Here is a 12,115-nt window from a genome sequence, read left to right as displayed (position 1 = left end):
AGTACACCCCATTTTGAAAATAAATATTTGTATCCATTTCTCAGTGAATATAGGCAATGTATTTTGGTGGATTTAAACAAAACAGATTTATTAAACAGATATATTTATTAAAATAACCTTTTAGTCATTTTACAAATTACAACCTACAAAATTTCAACAAAATTTTTTTGCTTCTCTTGATTTTTCCTCTTTTTAAATTTAGTATTTAATATTTTACTCTAACATATAAATTTGAGTGTACTAGTTTTTGGACCGTTATTGTAAGTTGTTTTGTTAAACTCCAGATTTGGCTTCAGTACTGACTAATCAAATGTATATGCACAAATATAAGATTGTATAGCTTCCTATTAAAAGTATAAGATAGATTTGTAAGGGGTGTACTTGTATATGCTGAGCACTGTACTTGAATTCAGCAACTACATGAGGTACAGTGAATTGTCAGTTTGTGATTTCATTCTTGTGACTTTCTTGAAGTACAATAAGCAAAAAAAAATACACACAAAAAGAAAACAAAAAAGTCAAATACATAATTTATACTTCAGCAAGTATTCGTGAACAAAAATAGAATTCTATTTTCCTATGTTATATTTACAATGAAGAGATCTGTAATGAGATGGAGAGTTATAAAAAAAAAAAAAAGATACTTTGTTTTGAGCTCCAATCTGTTTTGAAATTTCACTTTTATTCTTGTTCTCTGATTGTCCTTTAATTCTGTTCTACTGACACTTTTAGAGCCAATGCTGGCTAATAAATACAATAAAATGTCTATATGCACTAGAGAGCTTCAAATACAATATACAACACAAACATACATGACCATTAAAATGTGCTACTGAAGTCCGGTGTGTCTCAGTTGGCCAGTCGCTACACAAGCCTCTCCGTCGAGTATTTACTGCTCTTTCTCCCCTAGGCAGCACTGGAGCTTAAACAAAGTGTTCATTCATCACGTGTCTTTGCATAAATAAACAAAATATGTCAAGAGAAAAATGACTCAAATCTGGCAACTGTGAGGCACGCTCACATGAGTCCAAACAGGTGACTTGTTCATGAAGGTTTTCCTTTTTTTTTTCTTTTTTTTTTGTCTCGCACAACGGCTTCACATTAGTCAGAATTGATAAAAATACCATTTATATCCAGTGCTTGTAACACTTTTGAATCATTGTCTCCATGTGAGATTGAAATAGTCTCTTTTTTTTATCCTTTTTCTTCTGTTTTTTTAATCTATACAAGCGCAATCAAGTTTCAGTCCCAACAACAGTCCTTTTGTCTGCTACCAGCCTACAGAACTGGCTTGGCATGGTCAAGGAAATATGTACAAATCACGTACAAATCAACCAATCCACCAGCAAACAGATATAACAGCTTTAAACAATAAATGTTGGCTTGTAAGCAGGGAAACAAAAAAAAAAAAAAACATACACAGATGCCAGGGGACACCCAGCCAAGTATTGTACCTTATGTAAAAAATAAAATAAATCACAACAAACTGAAACAAAAGCAATGAAATAAAAAGGTACAAATACAAGCTTCTAAAGAAGTGCTTGAAACTTCTACAGATGAAGTAAATGCTTTTCAAAAAGGGGCGCTGAATAGAGTCAAATGCTGGGAAAAGTAAGCGCTAAATAGCCATCGGTACCTTTTAGACCTTTGGAGGTAGGTAATGCAGTGACCAGCAGCCTCGCTTTGACATTTCCTGTCTATTCTAATCTCTGGGTTAGCCATGAAACAGACAGGTTCAAGGGCAAAGGCAAAATAGCGGGACTCATGCATTAATAATGGCGTATTTCAGATGATACCGACTCGTCAGTCATTTTAATAATCCCCCACAGCTTGATCTACTTGTTCCATCTGCTCACTAGCACCTCGTGGCTGCTTCTGGCCGCGGCCTTTCGCGAGCGCTTTGATGGAGAGAGGCCACAATAAACCACATGGGCCTCATCTCCATTGTTCGCTACCTTTCTCCTGGGCACGGGCCGATGCCGGGAGCCAGATGGCAGCCCCTTGAGGCTGGGCAGAGGTCAGGTGAGTGGAGGTGAATGGCACTCGCACACTGTAGGAACTTTAGGTAGGGCCAAAGCCTAAAACACGAGGCCTTGACCGCTGGCTGCTTTTTGGCCGTCCTTCCGCATCAAAACAGCCTGAGATACGGAACGGCTGGATAATTCAGTAGAGCTGCAGGACTGCCTGAATACAAAGAAGCAAATCGTGTGGATTTTTTTCTTGTTATGATTTGTTATTTAGTTTTTTTCCAAGTGCTCAAAAATATCCAATCCAATTGGAAAATGGCAGATTTGTATTTGTGCGTTTTCATATCTATTCGTTTCAGAATATGCATGTAAATAAAACCAAAGTACCTCCAATTCAAGTACCCTTAGGCAGTCAATTTGGAAAATAAGTGCCGTTATTAGTTAAGGGATTTTTATCCTTAACTCATTGCAAAACGTCCTCTTAAGACTTAATGATGAACACATTTAAGACTATTTTCTGTCAGTTAAGATTACAATGTCTACAAGACTTGAGTGTGAGTAAAAGACTTTAAACTTGCTGCCCTGTAAAACAGGACTAAAGACTTTAGCAGAACGTACATACGGTACAACAGCAATTTGTGATTGTAATACACCAAAGCTGCCTTTTGCTGCCTGTCCAATTCTGCAGATTAGATGCCATTTGGCCCCTTGGCATTCTGGCCTGATTACAATCACTGTGATTAAGAAGCGAGCGGGTAAGACCGAGGATGGTGGTCGGGCGATCACTGCATCAAACCTCCTGGAGAACTATGACACTCTTAGTTCCTGAGCATTCGAACATGCTAATCAATGGAGAGGAAGGAGGAAAAAAGTGGACTTTGTAGATAAGATTGCAAGGATTGTCTAAGACTCATGCAGTCTCTCCCTTAAGACTTTCAAATTAAGATTTAAGAGCTGGAAGAAGCTTATGATATGTTTGGCACATGTGGACATTTAAATGTAAATAATAATAATAAAATAATAATAACAGCAACAATAACAACAATAATAATAATAATGGGGAGTTTCAGGCGTTCCCTCTATGGTTCAGCAAATGTAAGGACTTCTTCAGTTTTATCGTATTATGAAATGTCAAATGACGTGTCGTTGTATTTTTCATTTTAAATAGTTCTGATTCAAAACATTCACACGCTGTTGGCTGGTACAGCATACCTGAGTGAGATATAGAACCCCATCAAAAACAGTAATGTACGCTTCAAATAAAAATTCAAATACATGTGTAAATCCATATGAATTTAAGTAAGACTGTGAGTTATGCATTCATATGAAATGTTTCAATCGTCAAGTCCTATTATTCAAAAACGTTGTAGGAAATACCCTAAATTGTCCATGAACAAAACACAAGAAAACAAAATAACAAAACAATAAAATAACAATTTAAAAAAGCCAAAATAAAACACAATCAAATTGTTTCACACTCGGAGAAACACTTAAGACCAATAGCTGTTAAATCTGCAGGAACCACATCTGCATGCTGGCTCCCAAAACGTATATCATCAGAAACAAGTTTTTCTTTTTTCGTGTTTTTTTTTTTGTTCGCTGTGTTCTCTTTTTATCTTCTTCAGTCTTTCCTCTAATAAAAGGATATTCTTCGCTTGCTGTTTTGGCCTCAGTTGGCACTGACCGGCTCATGTGTGTCATTTTCACTGCTGTAGTCCGATTTGGGCTCGTCTTCAAAGTCCTCGTACATGTCCATCTCGTCCTCTCCGTTCACTGCGTCGCTGGGCACCATGGTGCCCGGTTCCATCTTCATGTTGAAGGTGCTCTGGATGACGGGGATGGTGGGTTCAGGGCTGGCCGAGGCACTGGAGCAGTCTGACGTCATGTGCGGGGATGGCGTTGTGGTGGCCATGGTTATGGCACCCGGGTACACGACGCCTGCGCTGGTGGTGATGGGGATCTGCGTCTGTGGCTGCTGCCTGATACAGAGGTGAAAAAAGGACAGATTTATACTTAAGCATAAACAGGTGTGTGTTTTTACTTTTTAAAAAGCTCAGAGACACTTAAGAGCTTTTAAGAGTCAGATGACAAGTTTAACGCTTCTCAAGGAAGACAATTACGGTCTTGGGGAATTAGAGAATGGAAAGAATGTACAGAACTAAGTGCTGGTCGAAGCTCGTTCCAGGCCTTTATGCAATGTGCCCAGCCAGTAGCTGTGTAAAAATGATTCCCAATCAGCGACAACGATTGTGAAAATGACACTCATTTCTTTCGTGGCGACAAAGCCAATTGGTTGGTAGAGACACAGTCTCCTGATCTTTAACAGGCTGATTGATACTCCAGCGCTCGTATTTCTTGCTGTTGAAGTGGAAACACCTGGAGCAGGCATTTTCTTCACTCACCACACGCAGTAAATTATAGCGTTGAGCTCCAAACATCTGCCCTGCAGCCCTCTCTACATTCATACTCTACTCTAATATCCTAAAATAATGGCTACGTGAGTCCCGCTGCCCTCTGTTACCGTCTAAATATGATAAACCACTACTTTCAAGCAGCTGAAAGAAAATACTATTTTGTCAATGGATTCAACCCAGGGCTAGACAGTGCATTTCCCCTCTTCTGAGGAAAAAATAAATTTACCGCAGCATATAATCACAAAGGGAGCGTGTAGGCAACAAAAGGCGGCGATCGCTGCTCTTTGAAGCGGATGTTAAAATTAAGTGCGAGGGCTATGTAATGTGACAAATGAGCTAAGTGGCTGAATTACTCCAATCAACCTGATTAGAGGGTCACTGGCTTTAGACCAGGACTTGGCACACGGCATGGAGTCGTTACCTGCCTATTGTGAGAGCTCTAAGCTGGCTTTATTAACAGTGTACGGGGGGGTTTAACATAGGGCAGGACATCTTGGTTTGCCGCCTGCTATTGTTTCTGAAGGTTTGATTTTCGGTCATGGACCTACCCCACAGTGAAGAACTGCCTCATCTCTTGTCTCCGTGACCTCATCATTTGCTTGTACTCGCTGATGCGCAACTTCTTGCCGTCGATGATGCAGGTGCGCTTGGGTCTGGGTTTGTACTTGTAGTTGGGGTATTTCTCCAGGTGTATCTTGCTAAGCCGTGCCTGCTCTTCATAATACGGTTGTTTCTCCTGGTTCGTCATGGACTTCCAGCGAGATCCTGTTAAACACAGATGAGAAGTTAGGAGTTATACATGATTATTACATTATTATTAATTCTTTTTCTAGACAAAGAATGAGCTTAAAGTTGCATTCAGACTACACGTTATATTTGTCTGTTACAGACAGAGTCACTCTGTCAGATCAAATCTTGTCAGACTTTGGGTTGCTTTCCCAACAATCCGTTTGTTCCATAATAATTTTATACCCAATTCCAAAATATAAGGCAATCTGACATCACACCAATACCTCTGTTTTCATTTCACCCTGTATGACTTTTAATGTTAGTATTTGTGTATGAAGCGTCCACTAGGGCACATTTAATTATCATGTCCCAAAGCCCCATAATTGTGTATGAATCACCACAGAATCCTCTGTTAAATAGATAATGCCAAATCTGATTGATAATTTACTGTCTGAAAGCAACAATTTATCTGAATTATTCTAAAGTCATCTCTGCTTTTTGTGAATGGAGTGAAAATCGTGACTGTTACCGTTGCTGCATTAGTGGAAACAACAGGACAGTAAATATCTCCAGCCTTCAGAACATACAGGCTGACGGGACTTTTAGTTGCTGTGATCTATTGACTCTCTGGACTGGGGGACAAGACCCATTTAGCCCTGTCATTTTTCATGACAAACACAGCCCACGTGACAGCCACTAAATCCATCTAATTGAGCTGCTCCCGCGGGCAGCACACCATCAAGTTTAAGCGCGCTCGTCTGTTTGAGATGCATTGCATTGTGTGGAATTACTTGCAAAAGAAGATTAGGCAGGTGTGGTAATAGCCTGAACATCTTATTCACAGCATAGGTTTAGCTATGTAATGCTGAGATGCTTGTCTATTGATTGCCAGGAGGGGAAAAACTGGCATGGCAATATCCATTTGCATAATTTGTGCAATTCAAGGTCCGGCATATTTAATGCTGGAATATCAGTCAATCAACATAACATTCCCCCTCTCAGTTAATGCAGCAATTCAGTTATTTTTAGTCTTGTACGTTTTGGTTTTGATCCAAAACAGTTAGGCAAAAACAAACCCTCCCTTTACCTCATCAGAGGGTTAGTGTTGCTACTGTTCTAACTTATGCTGATTTAACCAGTGTCTTTATATACATAAAGAATATGGTATATGTATTTTAAATATATATATATATATATATATATATATATATATATATATATATATATTCATTCATTCATTTTCTTTTCAGCTTAGTCCCTTTATTAATCCAGGATCGCCACAGCGGAATGAACCGCCAACTCATCCAGCATTTGTTTTACGCAGCGGATGCCCTTCCAGCCGCAACCCATCGCTGGGAAACACACACATACACTATGTAGAATTTAGCCTACCCAATTCACCTGTACTGCATGTCTTTGGACTGTGGGGGAAACCGGAGCACCCGGAGGAAACCCACGCAAATGCAGGGAGAACATGCAAACTCCACACAGAAATGCCAACTGAGCCGAGGCTCAAACCAGCGACCTTCTTGCTGTGAGGTGACAGCACTACCTACTGCGCTACTGCTTCGCTTTTATATATATACATTTATTTTTTTTAGTTTAGACAATAAGAAATTGTGCAAGCATTTTTTGTTATTAAAAGATGTCTAAGGTCACGTTTACACTGTCAGGTCTTGATGCCCAATTCCGATTTGTTGCTACGGTATATGTGATTTTTTGCCTGTCCGTTTACACTTTCTTTTAATTATGATTTTATGATTTACAATTTAAGACGTTACAGATGTGTAAAGGTGGGTTCTAGCATCTGCACCACACTAGCCACAATGGAAAACACTGTCTTGCTTTTAGTTCTGCAAAATATGCGAAGTTCGCCCAATTTTAAAATGATTTTATGGCGAAGGGAAAGGGTCGATATTGCAGTTTGCGCCTATGGTTTATATATGGTGTCCTCCACCATTCAGAGGAATTTGTGGGTACGAGAGAGATCTAAGGTCTGGTGGGAATTTTAATGAGGAGCAGTGGGTTCGAAATTTTAGGATGAGCAAACCCTCTGTTGTTGTTTACTGCGTCGGCGTCTCCACACACGCTCTTCTATGTCATTAAACCGCAAGGAAATACCATATTGTCGCAAGTTTAATGACGTACAAAAGGAATGCCTTAATAAATCCGATCTGCCTGTTTACCTGATAGTCGCATTGTCACAAATCCGATTTATATCTGATTTATTTCCACATATGAAGGAGGCCTGAAACCGAGCTTTGAATATCCGAATGCATCTATTTTTTTCATATTTACACGGTCATAGAACAGATCCGATCGGAATTGGGTCCCATTTAACTGGCAGTGTAAACGGGGCTTAATAGACGTCCAAACACAGTTGTCTTGGTTAAAACAAGGCTAAATTTGGGCTGTCAGTGAAAATCTAATTGACATCCAAGAACTGGCTAGTCAAATTAGACTAGTCATCAAATAAACAGAAATTAATAATAAAATTTTGTTATTAGACAGTCCAAGTTTAGCCTTGTTTTAGCCAAGTTGTCTACATTTAGATGTTTATTAGACGTCTGTTAAATACAAAATTGTTTGCTGGGCAATAATAATTATTTTTTTTAATCCAAAAAAGACCATGCAAATGTATTTGAAATTTCTTGTTGCACATCAACAAATTTCATGTGACTTTGACTCAAGTCCCAATATATTTCCCATTCCTATTTTGTGACAATTTTGAAAGCTATGAACAATGGGATGAACATGCTGCAATATTATAATTATCCAATACTGAGTTTACTTTGGGTAATGATTTCTAAAAATGAATGGAAACATAGCTATAGACAATCATTCTTTGACTATACACTCCAACGGAATTAATATCAGTAAGTAGAACTGCTGTGTTAAAAAGATTATTAGGCAAGTGTGATCCAAAACAAGCAAAGACATTTTCAACAGTTTCTGAAGCACTCTACAATAGTTCCCCAGGCACCAGTTCAGTTTATTCTTATGGAGCGTGGCATCATCCCAAACGAAAACGGAAAGGACAGCCATGGCTGCTGGTTGTGATTGATTTGAGGGCTCCGACTTACCCAAGATTTTGCTGATGTTGGAGTTGTGCATGTCTGGGAAGGCCTGAAGGATTTTGCGGCGCTCATCTTTGGCCCAAACCATGAAGGCGTTCATGGGCCGTTTGATGTGAGGTTCGTTGCTGTTCCTTCCCCGGGGTTCCCTGTAGACCCGTGCCTCGGTAGTGCTGGCGCCTCCTGTTGGCCAACAATAATACTGATGTGGTTTATCTGCACAGCCATTCAGTTCCTTACACCCTAGGAACACCAGAGCAAGAAGAAGGAGAGAGCGGGTGCAAACCGTTAATCAACTTAGTAGTGCAGAGCATCCATCAGCACATCAGTGTGACTGGAGCTGAACCAGAAAAGCTGGGTTTGGGGATCTGAGAGGCCATACCTCACACTCCAGACTGCCCATCCCAAAACGGGAAGGGAGAAGCCCATGTTTTGGAGTAGTGGAACAAGACGGCATTGTTGGTCGAGGGATTCTTGATGAGTGAAAACTAGCTTAAACCAGACATGGAGGACCCTGACTATAATGCCTTTTAAATATTTTGTCGCAGCTTTCGTACATTCAAGCATCCATGCATTTGTGGGTGATTGTCGTAACGTTTCTCCTGCTGAAAGTAATAACAGTAATGTTCTGAATAAGAAATGTGGCATGAGGGTGTTTGTTTAAGAGAGGTAAAATACGGAGAGAGGGCCAGTGCCTGAAAAAAACACATCTCCGAATGTTTGCTTAAATGTGTTAACATACAGAGTCTGACAAGAGGAAGACCAAGCGAAAAAACTTTTGATGATAAGAGAAAAAAGTTTCTGTATTAAAAAATAGGACCAGAGGTAATACACATACATGCATATATAAAGTTAGTGATTGAGGCCTGGCACAAGTGTGATAACCAGACTTGAAGAAGTGCAACTTCTCAATCAGGCCATTCACAATCAGCATGTGTGTCCCCCAGTTTCTGTATTTAACTTTACAGCAGAGTGAAAATGATTCTGTTTGCAAGCGCATTTGCTTCCTTTTATATGTAAGATGTGAAAGAATTAAATAAAAGCTGTATGAATATTTCAACAAACAAAAACATGTTGATAAACAAGGCTTGAAAAATAAAACAAACAAAAAAAAGCCTTCCCATATGCTACGATACATCTTTAATGATCCAAAAACTGGATAAGAAGGCTTGGAATCAGCCATGAATATTTCATCATCCACATGTGATGTGTATTCATTAGGACCCCGAAACTTCAAGTCTTGGCACGCGCTACCTGCTTTTGATTTCTATTATCACTGGTGTTGATAAACAAAATAAAATCTCCAGATAAGTAATGGATCTTGGCACTGCAGCGCTGTTAAAGCACCAGGACAACAAGATGATTCTGAGGGCAGTGCGTTGCTCAGAGAAGGAGGAGCAGGAAAATAGGCAATGTTGGAGAGTTACCTTCTCTGGCGCTCAAAGAGACAAAGTCTTAGTATAGGCAGCCAGCAGGAGGCTCTATCTTCCAGGCCCTGCTGGGCAGCATAGCCTTGCCCAGGATGCAAAAGATCCATTTAGGGTACGCATGTCATGTATAACAATCATAATAATACAGAAAGTGTTGCTGTTTATCTGGCTGCCCAGCTCTACATAGTCACGGTGCATCAGTCAGGGTCTCTCTGATCTCGTCTCCGCACAACTTCTTCCCGCCAAACGTGCTGCAAGCAGACGCCTTGTCCCGACCCCTTCCATCGGGATTATACGGCAATGGCGTTCCCCGCACAGTACATTAATTTCATTTAGCACGCGCTCACCGTGCAGGATAAATTGATTTCACTTTGTTTGCCTTTGACAGCCATGTTTATTGTGCAATGAAATGTAGTGTGGCGTAGGGCTGACAGTATCCATCAACGCTGGGCAATCTGCTGACTGCCGGGGCCAGATGAAGGCATTCATTACCTTGCCAACGCTCGCTCGGCTACCTCGCCCAGACACGACCGCCACTGTCTGTTCAGGGAGAGGGGGGGATGGCCGGCTCTAATTTACGATTCGCCCCGTGCCATTACTTCACCACTGACACTGATTCAGCAATTTATATACTGGCATGCATGCAGATATAGACAGAGGTGAGCGGCTTACATGCAGCAAACCAGCAGCTGGACTTTTAAATTGCAGATCGGATCCATTTTTTCTGTTTCCAGAGGGCGAGAGGGACCAGGGCTGGTTGTAATAATCATCTCATGCCCTGTTGTTGCTGTAGTGCGTCAGCAGACACAGACTCAGCGCTCTCAGTCATTTGAGCAGACCGCAGGAATGAGCGCCGACGACTGAGAGAGTGGCGGTGCTCTGCGGGACGAGACAAGCGGCGGCCCCTGGCACAGAGCCCCGCTTGCAGACACGGGTGGTCTGTGCCCCCCACCCCACTGCAATCATGATGTGCCTTAATCAAAAGCAGCCAAAGAGTTGGCAGCGAGGTCGGTTCGCGCGACGTCACCCCACATCCACAACATGCAATTTACAACCCTCTGCTTTTTTCCCTCTTGCTTGTTGTTGTTTAATAAGAAAGCTTACATGCCTCTGACATTTACAAATTAGCATTAATTGACGTTTTCTCCCCCTGTGCGGCTCTTTTAGGAAGCACCTAGTTAGGTGTGTTATTGTGTAAATAAATGCAGATGTTTCGGGATGCCACGGGAGACCCCCCGAGGTGTGAGAGGGTGGTGGGGGGGGTGAGACGGCAGGAGGCTTCTAATCGACTTTATTGTGATTTATGAGACCCAGTGCCCAACATGACAGAGCGATACAAGAATCTCCATTTAATTTGTCTCTCCCGGTGAACAGGAGGGAGAGCGGAGGGGGACTGTATGAATTACAGAGAAAGAGAGAGAGAGCGCTCGCGTGGAGGTGTGTGAGCGAAGGGGCCCTGCGGCCCGGCACACCTGCCTGCAGCAGGCCCAGACTCGATGCTATGCGGAACAGAGCCAAAAGGCTGAGCCTCTCAGGCTCTCTCTGCAGCTAGCCTTTTGTTCTGAGGGCACACACAGACTGTCACACAAGAATCCGCTCAGAGAAACAAGCAACAATCACGCAAACCTGCCAGGCCCTCTGTGGACGATCCAATAAAGAAAGAGACGCCTTTCCCCAAAGGTATTCAGCGCTGACAATGGGAGTCTCTGCTAACGCGCACAGGCAGATATGATACAAAACTACACACTCCCATTCATGTCAGCACTCATATTGTGCTAATTAAACCATTATAACTTACACGTGATATAAGCCCACCACTTTAACATCCCAATTGTTGGATTGCACCCAGCTGGATTTTTGGAATACTGCTCTGTGCACAAGTGTTTATATGGACAAAAGCACAACATGCTAGCGCACGTTTCGTTAAGCTATTGTTTCTCATGCATCTCGCCCTGGATGTTGCAAGGTCTTGAAGAGGGCCATGCTAAATTCCTTTTCCCACTGTGTGTGTGTGTGTGTGTGTGCGTGTGCGTGTGCGTGTGCGTGTATGTGTATGTGTGTGTTTTAAAAGATTTTTACCTACCAGCCAAATGTCTGGCAAGTTCAAGGTATGATTACAATTTTTTTAAGAGAGAGGCAAATCATCTGAAAAACTTCATCAAAGAGCCCTCGTTCATTTCGGCAATCATTGTCTTAAAAGTGTGCCGATATTACCTAGACTTCCTGCCCCAGGAATCTCTCAACACACCCTTTGTTCTGCTAAGACCCCCGTCTGACAGAGACAGTTTAAACACACGCACGACCCAGCCCGTTCGGCAAACAAAACTTATACTCTACCATATGTGAATGAACAAAGGGGCCATACTAAAGCCTTTTGTGGTATTAGTTAATGTTTTTCATCTGAGCTTAAAAAGACCTAATGACTTTGTGGTGAGCTGATGCATGTGGCTCGTGGCTTTTTGCGAAATGAAGGAAATTCTATCTATTTCCATACCCCGCCG

At 41.5% G+C, this 12,115-nt stretch overlaps 1 protein-coding gene across 12 annotated transcripts in view; it reads right to left on the bottom strand.

The window, feature by feature from the left end:
- Positions 1-1,200: 1,200 nt before the first annotated feature.
- Positions 1,201-12,115, bottom strand: part of sox6 (SRY-box transcription factor 6) — a 199,845-nt gene continuing 188,930 nt past the window's right edge. For 9 of the 12 annotated variants that reach the window (XM_056461452.1, XM_056461449.1, XM_056461450.1 and 6 more), the window contains 3 exons: positions 8,194-8,427; positions 4,930-5,146; positions 1,201-3,946 (listed from right to left, as the gene is read on the bottom strand). In XM_056461452.1, coding sequence (XP_056317427.1) covers positions 3,637-3,946; positions 4,930-5,146; positions 8,194-8,427 — 761 coding nt within the window. In that variant the 3' untranslated portion in view covers positions 1,201-3,636. The remainder of the gene's footprint in view (positions 3,947-4,929; positions 5,147-8,193; positions 8,428-12,115) is intronic. The other 3 variants (XM_056461456.1, XM_056461457.1, XM_056461458.1) reach the window with 1 other exon arrangement.

The sequence above is a fragment of the Danio aesculapii genome, chromosome 7 (genome assembly GCF_903798145.1).
Source record: "Danio aesculapii chromosome 7, fDanAes4.1, whole genome shotgun sequence".
Taxonomy (NCBI): domain Eukaryota; kingdom Metazoa; phylum Chordata; class Actinopteri; order Cypriniformes; family Danionidae; genus Danio; species Danio aesculapii.
The sequence above is the reverse complement of the archived record's forward strand: the minus strand, read 5'-3'. Positions and strand labels throughout refer to the sequence as shown.